The sequence below is a fragment of the Epargyreus clarus genome, unplaced genomic scaffold, assembly GCF_041222505.1.
Source record: "Epargyreus clarus isolate Ecla_fem2 unplaced genomic scaffold, WU_Ecla_fem_2.2 ptg000007l, whole genome shotgun sequence".
Lineage (NCBI taxonomy): Eukaryota > Metazoa > Arthropoda > Insecta > Lepidoptera > Hesperiidae > Epargyreus > Epargyreus clarus.
Window position 1 is genome coordinate 12,694,704 of NW_027332215.1, and position 23,922 is coordinate 12,718,625.

A 23,922-nucleotide genomic window follows, 5' to 3' on the forward strand; every position below is an offset into this window, starting at 1 on the left:
TCAGGAAGCTCGTCGCGACGTAAACATGCCTATTTGCACAACTGATCTTGGCCAGATCTTGACCCATTAACACGGGAGGCGATGTCAGAGCTGTGTCGCTTTATGTATTTTTAGCTGGCAGGCGGGAGCGGGGTTCCGTGGAGTCGGAGAGCAGAGCGTGCAGCGAACGACGCCCGCGGACCATTCGACGGGATCGCCGCGCGCTTGGACGCAGCATGTCCGTGGAAAAATGACAACTCGAGGCATAAGGCGGAAGAAGTCGTCGCTCTCCGAAGTGAAAGTGGCTGTTATCGGCGCTCCATCGGTCGGCAAAAGCGGTACGTGCGAGGCTGCTGACCGGGACCCCGGCCATGAGGGTCCTGGTTGCCGATATTAGTGAGTGATTTTTGAAATTCGTGGGCGCCCATAGTAAGCTGTTTTCTTTGTTTTCACCTGTGCGAATTTAATTGCAATACAAATCAAACATTGTAATCACTTTTTCTAAAATTGATTAAATTTAATGAAACAAGTGATAAGTGAAACACGTGTACATCCAGGTATTAAAACAGTTAAGTAGCAGGATTGTAGAAAAAGTACAAGCTTTTAACTATATTTTCGGGAGGTAGCTATATTTCATTTTTATCTTCATGTGTTTTAATAAATATTGCCGCGTAATATTTCCACTTTCGATTCCACTCTTTAATTTTCGAACATCTCGACTTTTCTGGTTAGAGTCGTAATGTTAATCTTTGTTGGTATTTAAAATATAAAGAAAACTATTTTAAGTGCCTACCCAAACTCATTACAATTAAACTGATACGGGAATTACAGCATCTGGGTATCCATGCGCACTTTAGGTCAAGCTTTATATGCGTATGTTATTAATAAATTGCTTATGCATAAATTAACCAATACTACTTATACGAGTATCTATTATATCGGTACCTACCTACCTATCAATATGTTCTGCTGCTTGATATTTTGTATACCCGCCTCAAGAAATAAAAAAATACATATGCATTTTTTTATCAATCCACGATTTTGTTTATAATATAATGTTAATTAATACCTTCACGCGGTTACACAATACACATGTCTGCGGTTACACAGATTTATAAATGTTGTGACCAAGTAAGATCTTTGCGTCGGGGCAATGTAAAAGGTGGTGAACAAATTTGTTTGTTTGATTTGAAAGGGATTAGCCCTAAACGGTTTGGAACCATCTGAGACCACGGGCTCAGTACTGGGGCCAGGGCCAGATTTAGGGGAGTGCAAGCGGGGATACTACCTCGGGGCCCTGTCAAGAGAGGGGCCCCCACAATAGAGAAAGCAAATGTCCAAATATCGACCGCGTACCAATTTATAAACGGATCATTAACTTAGGGTCGTCCACTCCTTCGTCCCAGGGCTTCTATAGCTCTAAATCCGACCCTGAGTGAGATATTTATTCAGTTCCGTTATCCTGCAATTACGCCCCTTTTTTTGTTGACGATGGGGAAACCTTTAAAATTGTACCCGACGCCATGGGAGTGACGCCGGGTTATGTGGGATTTTTACCGCATTAAAACCCCCCCGGTGGCCGTCCTCAGCGTTTGGTGGAGAACTCCTGGATCTCCTACGGAACACAACCGGAGTCCTCCTAACGCGATGTTCTTCTATCGGGCTCTGCCCTGGGGGGAGCAATTTACGCTCCTCTCACATCCCCTGGTGATTACAGCGATACGCGACCACACAAAACCGCTGTCCTTCCCGGGGTCGCTTGCTGGACGTTTTGAGCTCCCACTCTTGCCGCCCGCAACCCTGGAAGCCCCATTTAGTCGCCTCTTACGACAGGCAGGGGATACCGTAGCCCTATTCTGGTTGCAGTTACGCCCCTAGAGTGAAAGAATGTTCTTCAGTAGTGACTTGCAATGACGAAGGAAGACTCCATCGATGACTTATCGCCTTCTGGCAGTCGCGTCAACACCGCTATTAAGCGCCGAATGACGCCAGATAAACAGTGGATTACTCTTAATCTAGCTGTAAAATTATGGGATTGAATGATAGGAAATTGAATGCGTACTTAACCGTTTCCAGATTTCGTTTTAAAATTAAATGGGGATTAAAATAATAAATTTAGCAAACAGACTCCTAATGCTAGAGTTACGTATTAGTGCATCAATAAACAGATTTTATGTAAAGTTATGAAAACAAAAAATGTGTCTTAGAACTAATGCTATAAGTAGTGATAGCTTTGTGGCTGAAACTCGGCTTCTCAGTCGGGGGGATATAGGTTCCATTCTCAGACACGCTGATTTTTCAAAGTTATGTGTGTATTACAAATTAATATTATCACTCACTTAAACGGCGAAGGAAAACTTCAGAAAGAAACATGCATGAGATTTATTTTTTGATGTTCTCATCGCGGTGGACTTTGGTACCCTATAAAAACCATCTGCACTCTGAGAGGAGAACTGCCTAGCCATCATTTGACAATTTACCTAGCCATCATTGGACAATTTACCTAGCCATCATTAGACAATTTACCTAGCCATCATTGGACAATTTACCTAGCCATCATTGGACAATTTACCTAGCCATCATTGGACAATTTACCTAGCCATCATTGGACAATTTACCTAGCTATCATTAGACAATGATGGCTAGGTAAATAATTAGCGCAGCGCCTAACACTGCTGTTATTAGGTAGAAATAGGTGTGCTGTTATTAGGTAGAATCTATTTCGATATTTCGTCTAGTAGTAAAATGTGCCTACTACTATCCCGCCTACATAACTCTGCACCTGACCTTATTGACGTCACGTCGTACGTGACAGCAATATGGTAGACATAAAAAGCTAATGTTAATAAACATTTTATTCATACTCATTGATATACATTTCAAATTCAATTTTTTTACTAGCAAAAGCGGATGTAGATAGGGTTGCCATCCGTACTTTATAATAAAGTATTGTACGTTATTTCAGGTAATTGTACTCTATACTTTACGAGAACAATAAAGTACACGAAAATATTTTATTTCGCATGATTTAATTTAAAAGTTTAGTCGTAAGTTTTTTTTAATGAAATTTATCTATTGGTGCTGAATCGACGTCTTCACTTGCCAGCGCCACATCCCTTAACTTAAAATGTTAATAGAGAAAAATAAAGTGCACTTTATTAAAAAGTACTTTACGTGTAAAAATAAAGTGTATTTTATTAAAGTGTACTTTACGTGTAAAAATAAAGTGTAATTTATTTTAATACTGTGTACTTTTTTCTTACCTACAATAACCAATATACTTTATCTGTAAAAGGAAAGGTGGCAACCTTAGATGTAGACCGAAGGAGTAGAAAAACATTTCGGGAGGGCCTTACATGGGAACTGCAGTAGGTAGGAAAGAAGTGCAATACATTCAACACATTCATTACAATTCCAGATCAAAAATATAATTCGATTGCTGAGCTTAGTATTTTTATATGGTAATAGGTTACCTATAGTAGATATAATATATTTTTAAATACTGCGAAAGCATTTTTAAAAGCACTGCGATTTATTTACCTAATTAATTACTTATTTCCAATGTTTCGTATGGAATGTAGCTATAATAAGATGTCAATAACAATGAAAAGAAGTTTCAATAATCGATACAGTCGTACAAAAAAGTTTGCGAACTTAAATTCTTATTTTTGTAGGTAAGACTATATCGGATTTCACATTTTTATTGAACATTCAAATTAGAGACAATTTATAGATAATGCTCGTCCACTGTCCATACGTAGGTACCTCAGATATTTAGCTTTCGTAATATCAGTTCCACTCCTTTCTGTGTTTCATTGATCGATCTAGTATGATGTTAAGCTACCTTAAGCATAGTAAAGGTATTGTAAAGTAGGTAGGTAGGTACCTAGTCTGAAACCGGGCATTCCAATATAGTTCCAAGGAGTAGTAGAGCATTGACAGCAAGTATAACTGCTATATTATCTAGAGTTGTTCATTAAACCGTATGTTCATCGTGTTTCTAAAAATAATTCTATTAGTCAACTTTTGCTAAAGCTTTTAATAATAGGGACTTATATTTATTATTAGTTTAGACTAGTTGGTCTAACCAACCTATTCGGAATATTGAAGAGTACTTTTCAATAACTATTAATTGATAGAATAACTTGTACTAACCCAAACATTAATTTGTTCATGTTAATAACATGTTGTTTATTTATTGTGCTGACAATTTAACGTATACAATACATTGTTATATTTGCATACGGGGACATAATATCTATCTCTCTATCTGTTTATTGTTACATTTATCTATTTAAAATTGAGACATCGTAGGTAGGTATATTTTTTTCTCTTAACCTTTAAGTGGTTAAGCCAAGTGATAAATTATAATAAGCACATAACTTGCGTGCGTGAGTAGATGATTTGGTTTGGAACCAATGTCCCACATAAAATTACTTCAATACTAGATTAGGTATCTTTAGATCTTCTTTCACTGAAATTTAAATCTGCATTGCGGCCTTTGCGAATTATTGAAAACATAACATAATTTAAAGGACAGGTTAATTTGCTATCATAAGTAATCTGAATAAAATTACACGCATGATAAAAATCTTTGATTTTTTACAAGTTGTATTTAACATGCAGTAAGTTTGTAATCTTCAATTGTATCTAACAATGAAATGAAATCTAAATGATTAAATTATATCGTTTTATTCTTCTAAATTTGTACTGCTTTATGGTAAATTAAATTAAAAGCAGAGAAGTAAGTACATTAAAATAAAAAGTGCTCCACACTTTTGTGAATTACTCAATGGGTATACAAAAATAACTGGATGCAGGGGATCATCATCCAGCACGTACGAAGAAAGGTACTTATTGCTTATCGTAACAAATTAATAAAATAAATAAATTTATAAAATACATGTACCTCATTAAACGTTCTTAATCAATCAATTTAACTATTTACTTCAATTTAACTATTTGGATTTTTGTGCGTGATAAACTCGCGATAGTTCGTAAGTTTTTACTTATTTTTATCATTGCAAAACTCTCGTAGGGTCCATCAATAAAATTAATAGAGAACTGTTTCCCACTATTAACATATTGAAGGTACATAGTCAATACATCTATAAAAATATTATGTATATAAGAAAACATACTGATATGTCTGAAAAAAATAGTAACCACCATAACTTTAATACTAGAAATAGAAATAAATTAGCAATTCCTAAACATAGATTATGCAAGGTGGCTAGATCTTTCATGGGTAACTGTATTCGCTACTACAATAAAATACCCGACCACATTTTGAATCTCACAGAAAAAAAGTTCAAACATGTCGTTAAACAAACGCTATGTAAAAAAGCGTACTATAAACTAAGTGATTATTTGTTTGACAAAACGGTGTGGTTTGAAGTAGTTCCAGCTCCACATGTACCATTAGGTTAAGTTTAACATTGTAAAATCCATTTTTTTTAAAAGATGTGTGTTATGGAGTTTCTTTCGCCGCTTCTTCTCCATAACGAAACACCTTGTGAAGTGGTGGTAGTTTGACATTCAAAAAGTGCTCTGTAAAGAACCTATTTTGAATAAAAAAAATTGATTTGATTTAATTTGATTTGAATAACGATACTAAGTAAATAGCTAACATTTTGTAGAATCGCGACTATGTTGTTAAATGCCGGAATTGAATGAACCTATTTCGGTCCATATTGCTCGGAAAACTTCCCAACATTTGTTTGCAATCAACCTACTTGCTTTTCCTATCCGTGTCTGTGAATTAAGATCTATGAAAGATCTATGATCTATTTCGTGTGGAAACCGATTTTATATTACTACCAAATATTTGAATATTTGCTTATTGAATATTTTATACAGAATTTTTAAGATTATTCCTTTGTTCGTGAAAATTGTTTGTAAAATTAAATACATATTTCACAAACGGTACCTACTCGTAGTGAAGAGTCCTGAATTACTGTAATATTCAAATTAATACCACCGCCTACTTATATGAACTTCGAAAGCTCTTAATTTCTGAAACTGGACTGGTAGAGTTTTTTTCTTATTAGATAGTTAATTGTAAACATTTAAAAATCTAAAGGTAGCTAATATTTTAAGAATATTTATTTACATTTATACCTAAAGTACGTACCTACAGCAGAATGGCATAACAGTCTAGGTAGGTCCATCCGATCGATCTACCTAAAGTTTAATGGATTTACAATTAAATGAAATCGCACAGTATTTTATTAGTTCGCTATAAAGAAGCTGAAATGAAAGATAAGGATTGGAGATTTTGCATTCCTTATTTCTTTTGTCCCAATTCTTTGGATCTGTTTTACGTCTCGACGGTGTAGTCTTGACCCGTCTTTCAATGTGGATCAATTTTAGCCATTCTCATGTACCTACTGAATGGAATCATATTTTCTGTATGTGGGCTGTTGAATATACTTTCAAAGCTTTAACCCGATCGGTTTAGCTTCGTTATATATCTAATTTTGGCGCCAACATTGTTATTGGTGCGTAAACTTCAATATGTATATGGGTCAATGAGAATAAATTCCAATGCACTAGCGTGTAACGAAAATACTATACGCATACTTTGAATAGAACGGAGTTCATGATGGACGTCTTGAGAAAGCAGCACTTTTAGAACATTCTTGAGAAAAGCTTAAATAAAATAGTGCATAACTCAAATATTGGTAGCTCGCGAGTTTTCATACAGAAAAGTTATCAATTCTAGTACCTATGTCTTATGAAACCACACATTTTATACTAATTACCTAAGGTTAAATTCATATGGTTTTAATAGCATTTTTTTAATTTACAATCTATTTACAGTATTCTAAAACATATTTACCAATTTAATATTGATACGTAAACTCTTTCATCAATTTCCATTACATGAAATTATAATGTGTGATTTTATCGAAATAATTTTGGGGAAGTAGCGAAGGTACTGTGTATAATAGGAAAGAAGGTAGTTGTGTACAATGAGTTTTACTAATTTAATAGTAACTTAAAACTAAAAAATGTTCTGTTAGAAAAGTTTACGTAATAAAACGCTCTCATACTTTACGAGTTAAAACCTTCCATTTTACTGCTTTTATTCTTGCCGTCCATTCGACTTTTTGTTTTCAAAGCGGATTCGACATTCGTTAAAAGTGTTGTTACGTGTTTTCACTACGTTTTTACGCGCATTGATCTCGTGATTCTACTGTCATTAAAATAAAAATAGATCGCTATATCAGTAGGCTGAACATTGTTCTTTTGTAAAAATGTAGAGGCTGTTCCCTACAAAATGTTCGTGCAAATTTTATTTCTCATTCAGCTTTAAAGTAAGTAGGTAATATAATAATTATCGTTATTTGATATGATTATCGTCTAAAATTTGAGTAATGCTATACTAATATGCAAATCTATGGATGGATTTGGGAGCCTGGTGCCCTGGCGCAACGAAAGAGCGGATGCCGTTCTCTTCCGAATAAAAATAATTTTAAGTCTTTCAAAAATCTACTGCCAAAAATAAAATTATTACAACAAATAATGTAGTTATTAGTAAAGTGCAAGTGTTGTCGACAAAAATGTGAATATTTTTAAAACAATAACCAATCTTTTGAAAATAAAAAGCAAATGAAATGAAATGAAATGAAATGAATAAAAAGCAAAAATTAATAAGAACTTTATAAAAAATGTTTTGTAGCTGTTTATTGTACCTATTTGAAAAACGTTGCGCTATAGACCCTATGTATAGACCAAAAAAGTTCAATTAACAATAAATTATATTTATTTAATATAATATAACCAATATTATATTTGCATAATGTACAACAGGATATGACTTTATATTACATATTATATTGATAATACATTAGATAATAATATTATCCACGCCATGTTATTCGTACAATGTGCCTGCTTATACCATTTTGGCTAATAGCCAAATTATGAAAGACAGCATAATCTACACATGTCCATTTTATTTACGTTTTACCATTATACTAAACAATACGCAGATTTTAACTGAAATCTGGCTTTATTGCTATGGGGTTACAGGTAACAGAAGTTGCTCGATTTCCGCGTTTTTGCGCGCTTTTAGCAATGTTAACACGTTCCCTGCGGCACAGATTTTTCTGTACTTTCCATTACTGCGTTACGAGTTGTTTTAAACCTCGTCCTATATCCGACATTGTGGCGGCACGAGGCATGTTAAATCCCACCGCCCGAAGGAGACTAAAATCCTTTTTTTGACGCCAAATAAGACAAAATCGACGGCTTTTGTCTTGATTATTATTAACAATGAGTTGATTAACCTAAACCTGCCGCCGCCCTTGGTTAAATTCGTTACTTTAGATTCTATGGGTAAAATAAAATGTGGGTCTAATGCACCTCGGACCGCACTGAAAAATGGCAGGTTTCCAAATAATTTAGTGATGGGAAAATCAATATCGATTTTATTTTATTGTTTTTATTTATCAACGTTATGGACAGAATGAATACAAAAAGGGGAAAAGTTATGGATGTTTTTCATTGAAACATTTCAGACAATAAGGTTTTTTGCAAACAGTGCATTCCGTGAGATTTTTGTTTTGGTTTTTTTGTCTGCCTCACGACATGTCAAGAATGTGCGGAGTTTTTCGTAGCATCCGACACATCTCTTCTTCTTTGGACCCTTATCGAGATGATGTGCTTTCTTTGCAGTGGATTCTGAAAAGTAGGAGCGAGTAGATTAGGGTAAAGAGTAATCGGAATACTCGGTAACGATTTTGCCTACGTTTCCTATATCAATAATGTAGCTACTTAACTTTTGTTTGAACCATAACAGGAAACGTAATTATCTATAATGTAATTTCTTACTATACGGATATACGCCTAGCCTGCCAAGTCTCACTACTGGACTTTCACCTAGACAGAGTATATTAGTGACTTACCTGTTTTTGAAATATCTTCCTGTATTCTGATTCTGGCTCAGATTTTTCAACCGGTTTTTCTTCATCTTCCTCCATAATCAACTTTTTTCGGCAACGTTTCGACATGATAATTTTCAACATAAAGACAGCGGTCCTACTTTGTCGCTACGCAGCCTCGACTGCGTTGCACAACACTAACCACGTGAAGCTAGCGTGGGGTGCGGTACGAGGTGCGTGGGGTAACGAGGCGTTCCCAACCTCGTTCCGCACTGTGTTAGCATTATTATTTGTTCAGTGCGGTACGAGGTCTAATAAACCCGACATTAGGTTGGTGTACCATAGAACTAGGAATCAGTAGCACATCACAAACATATAGTTATCACTCTCCTACACTGAAGCAGACGGAAGTTATGCCTCTCGCACCACAGAGAAGTTAAAGTTTTTTCTTACCGCTATAACGACCAGACATGGACGAGGTGTTTTAAGCCGCGTTCCGCAGCTAACGTGTTAAACGTTGCGATCTGAAAATTACAATCGGAAACGACTTGTTGACGACAGATTACCTATTGTTACAAAAAATATGATATGTATCTGAAGGTAAACACGTTACGTGACTTGTTGTTGAAATACAAAGGATGTAGGTCTAGATATAGTTAGCTATATCTAGACCTACATCTTTTGTATTACTTAGGTAAGTATTGTCCTGACGTCTTAACTCGCGCGCATTTTATCAAACATCGTTCATGTTTTTCTGGCGTCAACAATTGATGTAACTCCTAATTTGCAGTGCTTATTCAGGTAATTCCGTGTATTGTTGGACATCTAGGTAATTCATATTATGTTAAACTGCTGATCAGACACAAAGATTAAAATAGTAACCACAAAATAACATACAGAGTACCTACCTAAAATGTTATATTTCATGTTCAACAAAATATATTATGAAAGTATTGTTGAAGCTACATTTGAAGTGTAACAGTATACTTTTATAAACACGTTTTGCAAACTTTTGTAAACCGATACACGCGATTCTAAAATATGTGTAAATTCGCCGTAAGCCACATTTGTGGATTTCATTAGGCACGATCGCTCGGTCTGTAGTTTACACTAGGAAGAGATGCTGATAGGTATCATTTCACCATAATACGAGTTACACGCTCGTGTAAATATTTAAAAAAACACATAGCAACTGACTAGACTACAATATACTAAAAGTAGGTATACTTTTAGTATATTATAGCATATTATAGCCTTAACTTTATCCAAACAGATTCAGGCTCTTCCCAAGATTAGATTTTACCCAATAATAATTGAGTTAGATTAAAAAAACGGGTTTTTATATTTTGATACTTTACAAACAAGCGTACCTGTTAAAAAATGAAAGATAGGACAACCATAGGTAGGTATAGGTATCTACCTAGCTACCTACGAGTAACGAACTGCCAAACATTCATTTCAGTTGATTAATTGGCGTGATTTTTTTTATCAGAATTTTTAAAACTGGTAGACAAAACAATTTTAAGGCGAATAATATTTATTTATAAAGAATGCACACAATACCTTGTCTACGGAGACGTGATTTACTTACATCACTAAATCATTACTACTTGTGATGGAAGATTGCACAACAGAATAACAAATTACCTGTCTGTTCAAGAGAACTATGGGTTGAGTGCTGAAACAGTTTCTCACCAATAAATTACAAAAACAATAAAATCTGAACACTTAGATCTCATCACTCACGTGTTGTGTAGAGACATGCTGTTTATATTACGGAAACCTAACAGCATTTTCTTTTTCAGTGGCTGAAAATTTCATTCCTAATAATTATGGTTTAAGGTCGCTATTACCTGTACCTCAATATTAGGTAGGTAAATACCGCTACTTTTATAAAACAATTCCGTTCTAAAGGTACTAAAGTAATAAATTATATATATCTAATAATAAATTGAGAACCGAATTCTTCATGAGTATTAAAACAGCTGATGAGATCGTGAACATATTTTTATATTTAGATGCTACGAAAAAATCTTAAAATAGAATTTATAGTGGCCATAAAAAAATCAACGCTCAGTTTATAGAATAATTTAAATGTTTGCTATTGTTAACTCTGTAGGGATTATGACGGATGAAATTATAGCTTTTTCTGTATACCCTCCCACGGCCTCACACATTTGACGCTTTGACTCAGCCTCCTACAATGTCAATGGCGAACCCACGCGTATGAACTCACGACTTTCGTATACCACGTTTATTCAACGCCATGACTTTACACGACAGCTCACTGCTGGGCACCCACCTGCTCTAAGAGTGAGAGGAATTATGGCCATAGTCTCCCGCTTTGAAAACGTAGAGACCTCCTTTTTAAAGAAACGTCATACGTGATGCCTCACGAAGTTTTCCTCCACCGTTTAAGCAAGTGATATTTATTTCTAATACACAAATATACCGTTATATAACCTACCTTTTAAAAAACAGAGTTGACTGCCTGGGTTGCTAACCTTGGACCCTCGATTGAGAGACGTTTCTAACCTATTACTATTATCATCGTATATTGCTTTACATTTCACGTCGTTTTGTCTAATTTGTCTCTTAGATTATATTATCTATCTATAATAATTCGGAATTCCTTACGACGTGGCAATGTAATAACTGCTATATGTATTGAACATAAAATTATCGGCAGTCCATATATTTGTGGTTAACATAAATTGAAACACTTAGTTTTATAGTACCGTGACTAAAATACAGCGGAATTAGTGGCCAAGGAGATATTCTCGTAGATATTAGGTATGTAGACATTCAGGAATTGAGTGCGGTAATTGGTTTTTGATGACTTTATTTGGTAGCTTTATTTGATAAATCGTGATAATAATATGCAGAATGCATGAAAGGTACTTAAATTGATTAGGTAGTAAAAGCTTGTAATAAAAAATATCGTGTATTAAGTGATTCCTAACTTCTGTTAGTTTAATTTTATTAATTCTGATAACATTGAATACTCAAGTATCATTATAATGGTCTAAGTACTTTAATTTACGTAATTAAACCCCAAATTATGGACGTTTTCAATTACCTATACTTCGATTGGTGTAGGTGGTTACTGGCACTTATTTCTATAATATGATTTCATTATGTATAAGATTTAATTTGAAGTCTGATTTCCTAAAGGAGAAACATTCACAATTCATCAAGTAGGCATTTTTATTTTTAAAGAAAGAACTCATAAAATACATGTGATTATTTTGTTATAATGTGGCTCGTTTTCTATGGTCTTACATCTGAAGTTATGGGAATAGATTGCCAATTTGCCCGTAGGTAGTAATAGGTACCTACGCAACTAATTTATTTTTAATAAACGTTACTATGTTACAGTTTTAATGTTCTTGTAATCCAGAAAGTGACGTTAAGCATCCAATCTGTTTATTTTGCGTTTAACAAATAAACAGAGTGTTAAAAAGACGAATTTATACGATTTTTCGTATATATTTGAACTGTTCTCAGTCTAAGGAATTTATTAGGCAATTAATTTTGTTTTTAGAAAGCTTGTATCGAGTATTTAGATAAATGTTAGGCATTACCGAAAAATAATTAATTGTGTATTTTTCGATAGTGTAAGTAAGGAACGTGCAATTCACCTGTTAAGTGAATACTGCTGTTGACAGACAACGAACTCAGGGTAAAATACAGTTCTAGCGAAAGTTCTTGCCCTAAAGACTACTGGATTACCGATTATAAAGGTTCTTTATTACCACACTCTTCATACAATATTCACAATTGAAGGTGGTAGAACCCTTTGTGGTTCGACTCCGGCGGCACCACCGTCCCACCTATTTCTACCTAATAACAGCAGTGTTAGGCGCTGCTGTGTTCCGGTTTGAAGGGTGTGGTAAGGGAGACAGACTTTTCTGAGGCGATCCAGCTTAGTCCTTAGGGGTAGTGGCTATCTGGGTCCATATTAATATAGATGTCACCATGATGTTACCATCAGGTGGACTGCATGCTAGTCTGCTACTCCTATATTATAAAAAAAACAATAACAGGGTTTCTCAAAATAGGGTACACCTATGCATGGGGTAGGTACCTACGCTAGTTAATCGTGGGGGTACGCAACAATATTTATGTTTTGTCTAAATTCGAATTAAAATAGAAATAGTGTCTTAATACACGGCAAGTAAAAAAAATGAGCCGTCACGGGACGCCTGGCAGATGTGAAACATTGACATTATTTTGTAAAAGTAATATGCAGAAAAGAACATATTGTGATAGGAACTAAATATGTCATAATGATAAAATAAAATATTACGATATTTTGCCAGATAACGATGACTATTTATTCGTACACATCGTACACACTATTGCATATAGACTGTATATATATACCATCGTATAGCGTGCGTCGCCACGCCGGTTTTACGTGCGGCTATAGATGTTTCACATCAATAATCATAGGTATTCATTCATAAAATAAACCTATTTATTGTTCCATGTGACTTCGTTATTTATAATGAAATTTAATAACCTTGGAGGTACGAAACCCTCCGAGTTACGAATATGGATAACAATAAGGCAAAAATTATTTTATCATCAATCTTCACCGATTTTATATGATTTAATATGATGATATCACATAGGTTATTTGCCGTTCTTTTGAAAATCTTATCGGGGTATGTGACACCCACTTTGAGAAAAACTGCCAAAATACAAGAATGCTAAATCGCTGCTGTACCAAATAATTAGGGTATCTAATATAACCAATGTTTGCCTAAACACTAATTTTTTATTTAGGGTTCCGTACCCAAAGGGTAAAAAGGGAACTCTATAACTATGACTTCGCTGTCTGTCCGTCTGTCCTTCTATCCGTCTGTCCGTCTGTCACAGGGCTATATCTCCGGAACCGTATTAGATAGACACATGAAATTTTTACAGAGGATACATAACTGTGGCCGCTATAATAGCAAATAAAAATAAAATAAAGTTGAATACTACTATAATTGGCATTGTAATTAATAAGAAGGCAACAAATTAGAACCATAAAACATATTTTAATACAGTTATTTTAATTTGATTGTACATTGTTTACGTATCATGACCCCAACGCCATCTATTTTGGTGTCGTATAACTAGGTATTGTTGAAAATAATAAAATTAATAAAAATAATGAACATTTGGTGGTACGGAAGCCTTCATATGCGGTTCGACTGGTACTTGGCGAATTATTATTTGATTTATTTCATAATCCGCGCCAAATATTAATTTTAATAATTAAAGCTAACATTTAATTAGCCGTGGAAACCGAATGAACCGTAATAGATTTCAACGTCGGAAGTTATTAGAATACAGTAGTTTACTCCATCGCTCTCGTATTTATGTTTAGACCGACAATTCCAATGCAGATATACCTTGCACTTAATTATACACATTGTTTATAAATGTTCGTTAATTATTATTCTTGTGCTGTTAATTTTTAGGGTTCTGTACGAAAAATTATCAAATGGAACCCTTATAGGATGTCTCATACCTCTCTCTGTTCGTCACTGTCACAGCTACTTTGCTCCGAAACTACCGAACTAAATGAATTGATATTTTTTATTATGTGTGTGAAATCTGTGAAAAAAAACAGCGTAATCCTGTGTAACTATATGTATCTATGTATTTGTGTAGTTGCTATATAAAGTAGTCCTTAGTATTTATATTGCACGACTCATGATGCGAAGCATCAGAGAGTGCTTTACGATCGAAATATTTTTTCGCTTCATTTTGGCGGCTATTTTTATTATTATAGCCTTGATAGTTCACGGAATCAAGATATTTTGTTGACATACTATTGTCGAGATAATTTAATGGAGATTAATTCCATACTTTTTAAAAATTGATTTACTGCAATAGAGTTGGAAAAAAACACCAAAATAGGTCAAAAAAATTTCCTGTCCGTCATGTGTGAAACCTGAAAACACTGTAACTTGTGAAAAAATCCATCATTTGAGTTAATTTTTTTTTTAAATTCTAATCGACGATTGTAGGTCACTGAATGCGAATGATTAATTAATTCAGTGTCGTTTAATTGCAATTAATAAAAAACGAAAACTACAAGACTGTATATCTATAGTATATATTATGTACATTTATTCCACCAGGGGCGCTTGTGCAGTACCTTCTTCCTACTACAGCTGTTTTTTCGGCAATTAATTTTGAACGACTTAAGTTTTTTTTTTTTTTATATTTCATAATTAAATGAGCATTATGAGTCGTGCACTTTTGGATTTTCCAAACTTTTTATATTTATTATGTACCTATACACAATACAAATATGATAATACTATTCGTCAACATATATCCTAATGGACGTGGGCAGAACAAGTGGGAGTTAGGCGACAGATTAAAATTAAATTTATTAAATTTATTATTAGGCAGTAGTAGGTAGACTTCGGCGTTCAGACACTTGACTCAGGCATATACTAGGTGCAGCATGATGCATGCATTTTTTACCTTGCACCAAGTAATAATTCCTTTCAACATGTAGGAAGTACCAAGTAGGGGAGACCTGGGAGAGTTGTGACAGAGGAGAGTTGTGACAAAGACGATTTCTCCCTAGCTACAATAGTTAGCGAATTGGCAACAATACATATTTGTCGCTTTAGAGACGCGCTACTTGTCTTAGTACCCGCCGACAGCGCACAAGAAGCGATTGCGAAGTTATGACGTTTAGGTGCAAAAAAACGCGAAAAGTTTTTGTTAGTGATGAATGTGCTAAAACATGATAAAATACTTTTTGGAAAAAAACATAATATCTTTAATTTATTTGTAATATATTTAAGGTTTATTATTAACCAAATAGTGTTAATACAATGCACTCACAACTTACCTCGGTATCTGTCACAACTTACCTCGATGATAGGAGAATTGTGACAGATGGAGTAGTCTTTGTTTTTGTTGAATTTTTCAGAAACTGTAATATTTTAATTAATTTTGATAATTGTTTTAGAAAGCCGATGAATGATACTACAATAATTCACATAAGTCATAACTGTAAAACAATTTTTCAACGAGATATGCTCTTTAATGTGAAAATTGTCACAACGTTCCTAGGTCTCCCCGACCTTGTCTCTGTAGTTCCGCGGCTAGAATAGAGCTACGGTATCCCCTGCCTGTCGTAAGAGGCGACTAAAAGGGGGCTTCCGGGGTTGCGGGCGGCAAGAGTGGGAGCTCGAACCGTCCAGTATGCTACCCCGGGAAGGACGGCGGTATGTGTGGTCGCATACCATCGTAATCACTAGATGTTGTGGGAGGAGAGAACGCTCCCCTAGGGCAGAGCCCGATCCGGGCATCGCGCTTGGAGGACTCCGGTTGTGTTCCGTTGGAGATCCCGGAGTTCTCCAACAAGCGCCGAGGACGGCCACCGGGGGGGTTTTAGTGCGGTAAAAATTCCACATAACCCGACGTCGCTCCCACGTCGTCGGGTACCTTTTGAAGGTTTGCCCGACCTACTTCTTCCTACAAAATGCATGACATCAAAAATCCAGTTTCCGATTGGACCTCTTGAGATATTAGGTATATATAAAACTTATTACATAAAAATCAAAGATTTAAATTCAACCAAAGCAATCGCGTGTTACAAGTTTGTAGCAGCAGCTTGTGGCAATGGTACTCGTTATATAAATAAACGTTATTTCCGTGGGCCCGAACGTTGCAATCGAACTAAATCATTCGTTATAACTCGCTGTACGCACTTATTTATTTATTTTAAGACCTTTAACCGAGATTTCAGTTTATTCATAGACATAAAAAAATATTATATAAATAAATGATAAGTAGCTACTTATTTATATTTATATAACGTTTAATACATTTGTAAAATTTGTATTTGCATATTTAAAAGTAAATACTCGTAGGTAGGTATAAAGTATAAAATATGGGGATTTATCTTCGATCACTAATAAAAACATTTATGAATAAAACTATTTTTTGTCATTTTCCGATTTTTTTTTTATAATATAAGAGTAGCAGACGGGCATGCAGTCCACCTGATGGTAAGTGGCTACTGCCGCCCATGGACATCTGTAATCAACCCCAGATAGGATTAGATATTCCTACCTGAGGTCGGCCACAGATGCGCCGCTACCTCTGAGGACTAAGCTGGAACGCCTCGGAAAAGTATGTCTCCCTTACCACACCCTTCAAACCGGAACACAGCAGTGCCTAACACTGCAGTTATTAGGTAGAAATAGGTGTGGCGGTGGTGCCGCCGGAGTCGAACCACAAAGGGTTCTACCACCTTCACGATGTTTAAAATTAACCAAATTAATAACGTATCACGTCTTTGTCTTATCATCTACTTTCTATACGTAAGTGTATATTTCAAAATGTTCTCGTGCAATGTAATTATAACAATAATAGCCGACAGTTTCAGCCAAGAATTGCTCAATTAATCATTTTCATGCGGCGAACTCTGCTATGGATACGTACGATATATGAGTTCATAAAGTTACGCAAAAAATTCGCCGAAGCTCGCAAAAGATCGATGATCGATTTAATTGAAAATATCTATGGAGGCGTTGATAAAAATAACATGAAACGCTTGTGACGATAAATCGTTTTCGATTCCGATGAATCTGATCTTTGACAAGCCACAGAAGATAGTTGGCCGCGTTCCCTGGAGTGGGTATATAGTACCTAAAAGATATAGCGATTCTCCAGAGCATTGGCCTTCTTGCCTCTGTCACTATTAACTGCAAGGAGGCGACGTTATCAAAATAGTAGCATTTATTCACCAATGTCGCGTATTATGTTGTACAGCGTTGATTACAGGTGTTTTACGTCTGGTTCGTTGACAAATATATTAGTCCACTTGTCGGACGACTTTGGTAGCTTGTCCAATTGAATGCAGACATCCTCTTTTAATAATGTTTATTCAACCTCATGTTTTACGAAGTACAACTGCACATATAGCTTTGAAATGTGTATTTGTGACTTTTCATTTTTATAATTTAAGAATAATTGCGTCGCTCTCGATTTTATCAATAACTAGCTTTTACCTGCGGTTACACTCGCGGTCAGAGGTTGATGCTTTGCCAATACAATAATTTGGCAACATCCTTAAGCTTTTGTTACCTATAAGTTGTTTTTATCTATACCTCGGGAACATTCCTTTCTTCGGGATAAAAAATGGCCTTGTCTAAGCCCTATGACGACGCCTGCCCAACTTTTATTAAAATTCGTTTTGTAGTTAGGGTGTGAAAGCGTAGCAAAAAGAATTAGTAAGGATTATTGTATCTTAATATGTATCTGCCTAACACACGTTTTTAATAAAATATTTCTATTTTCAGCACTGACTGTTCGTTTTCTCACCAAGCGGTACATTGGGGAATACGATCATCAACAAGGTAAATAAAATTTGTTTTTACGGAACAACCAAAATCCAATTGATATTATTGAGAAATATGTTATCATCTCATCTTACAAACAAAATGCAAAGTTAGCGAAGACATAAAAATCTTCAAATTAACGAGATTGACAAACGGAGCGAGTTGTTTCTGAATTAGGTTTTTAGTTTCATTTTGGCGCATTTAGAAGGGTTATATTTAATACTATTTTCTGTTGTCTATCGATAATTGAGGAGGTAACGAACAAAAGGTGACATTTACACTTAGCTATGTAATTAAAATATATTAATGTTAAACGTGTAATTATCCACAGTCTCACATGACACGTTTTGGGTCAAAACTCTCAACTACTATACAATACATTAGTTTTAACTAATGTAAATGTTACCTTTGAACAGAATACTGCTTTTATTATGCTATTTTCTCTTAAAAAAAGTCAACATTTAAACCAAAGATGTTCGGAAATTGTTAAAAATCATGGTTTTGAGTCCAATAAAAAAAACTTATGAGCTGAATGCGTAAAAATCACCTTTTGTTCCTAACCTCCTCAATTTGCTCACTTAAAATTAGTTTGAATGTATAAAAATATATTATTCATTAGGTATTACGTACCTAAGTATAAGCCAAGCCAAGAAGTATAATTTTGTATATATAAGACATTGTGCATACAAAAGACATTGATCCTTTTTTCTCTAGTATGCATTATTATTTACAGATAGTAAATACAAACACGAGGCGTTGCTGGACGGCGAGCCTATACTGTTCGAGATACTGGATACTTGTCCTAAGGTAAATAAAGATCTTTTCTATATACATTTACTTAAAATAGAAGTAGAAGACGAGCATACAGTCGAAGCTGGTAGAACCCTCTCTGGTTCGAATCCAGCGGTACCACCGCCACACCTATTTCTGCCTAATAACAACTGTGTTAAGCGCTGCTGTGTTCTGGTTTGAAGGTTGTGGTAAGGGAGACATACTTTTTCGAGGCGTATCAACTTAGTCCCTAGGGGTAGTGGTGACCACACCACCACCACCACCTATTACCGACAGCTTTTAACATATCTGCGATTAATTCTCCCTCTTAGTTCTCCCCCAAACTCCTCTTTTTTTCAATGGTTTTCTCTTAAATATAGGATGTATGAAAATAAATATTAAAGGTGCCGTTACTTACAGAAACAGATTTATCTAGACCACGTTAGATGTTGGTAAACAGTAGCCTTGGCATACACCTACAATCCTTTAAATCCTACAATTAATATACTACACCTGAAAGCCACCCTTTCCTAGTCCCATGAGCCCTCGTATGCGGATTCGGGGGAATCCAAATCCGGTCTTAAAGGCTCGAGATGTCATGTGTGCGTTCTGCACGCTCATCTCTTGAGGGACATAAATGAGAGGGGCCCCTCCGTCTCGGGACGTGGCTGGCGTGAACAACAGCGCCGGCCGACGTTGCCGAGCCGCGAATGTAATGCTTAACGCTTCTCGTGACCCGGCACCGAGCGTCTAGAGGAACGCCGCGGCGTTTTAGTCGGTAGGAGTCCGACATACCCCTTCTGCTCCCCCGGGCGGGAGAGGATCCATGAGGGTTTCCCCGCAAAAAAAAAAAACACCTACAATCCTACATCATGCACATTGATGATCGCATCGAAATCCTTTTAGTACGGCTCAAATTATAAGATTCAACGAAAGGCCTTCAACGATTTTGTTAAATAAACGTTCTAGTTGACTTATATAATGTTAATTTGAATAGAATATAACTATGTTATAATTAGCCTACCAAATTGATAAAGTGCGAGATTTTAAGCTTTAAGTACACTTTGTGGGAATTAGTCCTCTTTTGCATGCCAGTTTCCTCACGATGTGTTTATTTACATACACTTTGTCATTTTAAAATGTAGTTCAGGCGATTGTAAGGCATCACTACGTTACGAACTCGACTGCTGACTCTGTGGGTCGGTGAGGGTTGGTCTGTGTTCAATATGTTCATACGTAATATCGTTGAAAGTCAGCATTAGATTATGGTTATCGTCACAGATTTAAGTAAAGCCATGTTATTAACTGAATAAATTTAAACAGCTTTCCTACTTGTAACATTGACAGTCACAATAAAAGTCGTGCTATAGTCCGCGTAAAACTGCTAGTCCCCTCTGAATAAAGAAGTGAATTGCGTCGCCATAACAAATTGTACACACCTACTCGCAACTACTTCATTTCGGAGTAGGAGGTTGGTACGGACTATACCTGATCTCTTCAATGTCCATTTCGGTACTCAAAAACATTTAAATTTCCTTTCCGTTCCATTCTAGGCGTCGTAAACCGAAGAACCTTCAACGTCACTAACAATTAGAGAATTGTTTCAGAGTTTGGACGAACTGCCGGGTAATGAGATCGCGCAATGGGCGGACGGTTTGTTCCTCGTGTACTCGATCACGGATCGGGAGTCGTTCAACTACGTGCGGCGCGCCAAGCAGAGCCTGCAGCCCGACGTGCCCCTGACCCTCGTCGGGAACAAAGCTGACATGGTGCATCTTAGACAGGTAAGTCAGTCGTTAACTTGAAACCTTGTTTCATAGGATGATCAATAATGATTGCCAACCACCAAAATTTAGACCAATTTTTTTATATGTACATCTAAACGATGAGGCAGACGGGCTAAGCACTCATCCTCGCGAGAGTTCTTTTTGCACCATTTTTGAAGAGCCCTATATCACATACAAATCACATTCACGTCTCACATAGAACAAGTTCCATCTAAATATTAAATGCGGTGCTTATCCAGAGGATTAAGGTGTACGTATATGTACTTCAGCTGGCATTTGCACCTTGTACATTTCATCGAAACACAAGGACAGGTTTAAGTTAGAAATTGTTGAGGAGTTGCTACCTCCCGTTTCGTGATAGGTATTCTGTTTCTGTTACCGTAAGTGCTGGACACGGTATTTTTATGAGTAATAAAGTTTTAAGCTAAAATGCATCATTAGTCATTAAACCCGTCAATACTGTCCCTCTCAAAATGAAAGCGATTAGGCAACAATTATCCTGGCCAATATGTGTATGCGTTCATGTTTTTCTTTACTGTAACAAGCTAGCAAGCTATAATAGAGTAAATCTGAAATAATAGACTAATTTTGAAGGTGGTAGAACCCTTTGTGGTTCGACTCCGGCGGCACCATCGCCACACCTATTTCTCCCTAATAACAGCAATGTTAGGCGCTGTTGTGTTCCGGATTGAAGGGTGTGGTAAGGGAGACAGACTTTTCCGAGGCGTTCCAGCTTAGTCCTCAGGAGTAGCGACTAGCGGCGCATCTGTGGCCGACCTCAGGTAGGAATGGATAGATGGATGGATCTGGGGTTGAGATGTCGATGGGCGGCAGAAGCCACTTACCATCAGGTGGACTGAACGCTCGTCTACTACTCCAATATTATAAAAAAAAATCACGCCTATTTTTAAAATGCCCACCCTGTTGCATTATACCCGCTTTAATTCCGTGAGTCTGAATTTCCGCTCGGTACAGCGTGAAACATTGAGATCCAATTGAAGTTGAAAGTTGAATAGCGTTGAGACATTAATAACACAGTAAAAATATCTATTATACTGTGTTAATAGTGTTAACGGGAGCTAGCGGCAAATCTTCACAATGTTTGTACGAATTTGGTCGTGTTGTAAGTTTAGAGCGTTGTACGTAGCAGTTTGGCGTGAAGCTTTTGCCAAACTTCTGGTTCGCTAGTTAGGGCATATCGCGTGTGGAGCACGCCCTTTCACCCGCTAATAAAGTATACACCATGCAGCAAACACGTTGCAATTTTTAAATAGCCATATGGTTCGTCAATTCTATAATAGGTGGTTTGAAAAACATTGACACCACTTGTCATTAAAATGAGCCTATTTTTACAAACACGCAGGCGGGTCATTGTCCCACAGACCATAATTTGTATTTGCCACGAAAGCCAATTTAATGAATCTGTCAACAGCAAATTTTGTCGGCAATTTTTGGCAATAATTAATTAAATCAAACTACTGTTAATTTAATTATACTTCTTTTAATGAAATCACACAGGCTGTTTATAATTCTATTAAATACAGCAAATTTGTAATCAGCATTAAACCAAAGCTATAACGTTTTGACCAGGCAGTACCCGTTATCGTAAGACATCTTAATTACATAGCCATCTGCCGTTACTAAAGATGAATCTTCGAGGGTAGTAAAGTGTTGGATTGATTGATCGTAACGAGATATATGGTGAGTGAGGCATGCAGCTCGCGCAAGTGCATGTTTTGACATGACGCAATAGAATATAACCTTACAACGTTTTACAGAGAAGGTTACGTTCCTATATCCAGACGGAAATTCCTTTAAAAGTTATTTCAACATACATCATAATGTTTTATAATTTAACTAGCTGACCCGGCAAAAGTTGTGTTGCCATATAAATAAAAAAATGTTTAGGGGGAAACAACCCTTATCACTTAGGGGTATGAAAAATAGATAGTAGCCGATTCTCAGACCTACTAAATATGCATATAAAATTTGGTGAAAATCGGTCAAGCCGTTTCGGAGGAGTACAGCAACTAACATTGTGACACGAGAATTTAATATATAAGAGATTTTCATTGTATAAAATAATAAATAAGTTATTTAAGGCGCATGTGAGAAAAAACCATTCACGGACCATCCATTTTTTTACCAGCCTCGACTCTCGGACTCTCTTTAATTAAGCTGTAGATTTTTCCTTCATTGAAGCAATATCTACAAATAATGGTTTGACGACCATTAATATTTTTTTTTCCTGCAGGTAAGCCCCGAAGAGGGCGAGATATTGGCGAAGGACTTTGAATGCAGTTTCGCTGAAGTGGCTGCAGCTGAACAAGTCAACCAGGTTGGGGAGGTGTTTCACGACCTCTGTCGAGAAGTTCTTACTCTCCGGCGGAGAGCCAAACACAGTCTACTTGATCGAATGCTGGGCTCCAAGACAGCCTACAGGGTCTACTCTAGAGGGAAGAGTGATAGCGCCTTACCTAAAGACTAATCTAGACAGTAGCCGATGCATTTAGTTCCTGATTACAGTGTTGCTACGTCCTACTCGTGACTTGTAGTGAAATGTTAGATTCTGGTATACCTACTTTGAGGCGTTTATATTTAAATTGTATTATAACATTTACTTTGGTGCATTTGTTGTATGCTGCTATTAACGAAATTGTTTAAATATAGTGCTTTCTTGTATGATACAGTATATGATGTATATTGTACATTATGCGATACCGATCTACTTGTAGATAAATTTTCATGTCTGTGGTATTTTAGCGTAAACAGCAAAAGTGTTCCTATAGAAAGAAATAATGTTACTGTAAACTTGAACAATATATAGAGATCACTTATAAAACATGGCAACCAAGAACTACTCGTATAATTATGATAATTGACTTTTATGACTACTGATAAAAATAAGAAAATAATTATTCCAGAAATTGTTTCATTTTAATGTCTTGGTTTTTATAAATGACCTCTTAACACTTTCTATATATTTGTAATGTGGTTAAGAAGTTTATACCTACTGTAGATATCTACCTTATCAACACCTATTGGATGTTCAAATTTTTTTGTGAATTATTGTCAATGTCCTAATTAGAAATAATTGTCAGTTCTATAGTAGAGTATAAACAATGTAGT

The 23,922-nt window shown here is 35.9% G+C and overlaps 1 protein-coding gene across 2 annotated transcripts; it reads left to right on the top strand.

The window, feature by feature from the left end:
* Positions 1-65: 65 nt before the first annotated feature.
* Positions 66-23,922, top strand: LOC140743435 (ras-related and estrogen-regulated growth inhibitor). 2 transcript variants are annotated; one of them, XM_073074695.1, is made up of 5 exons: positions 66-317; positions 18,197-18,253; positions 18,969-19,042; positions 20,614-20,790; positions 23,048-23,922. In XM_073074695.1, exons 1-5 carry the CDS (start codon positions 230-232, stop codon positions 23,279-23,281), a joined length of 630 nt encoding a protein of 209 aa, XP_072930796.1. In that variant the 5' UTR covers positions 66-229; the 3' UTR covers positions 23,282-23,922. The 2 variants fall into 2 exon arrangements, with proteins under 2 accessions (XP_072930796.1, XP_072930797.1); XM_073074696.1 differs by having other exon boundaries at positions 239-375.

Excerpts from the sequence above, each read along its gene's own strand:
- LOC140743435 (XM_073074695.1), top strand. The coding sequence starts at position 230 with ATGACAACTCGAGGCATAAGGCGGAAGAAGTCGTCGCTCTCCGAAGTG. Across the intron at positions 18,254-18,968 it reads GGAATACGATCATCAACAAG|ATAGTAAATACAAACACGAG; the intron begins GTAAATAAAATT and ends TATTATTTACAG. Across the intron at positions 19,043-20,613 it reads TACTGGATACTTGTCCTAAG|AGTTTGGACGAACTGCCGGG; the intron begins GTAAATAAAGAT and ends GAATTGTTTCAG.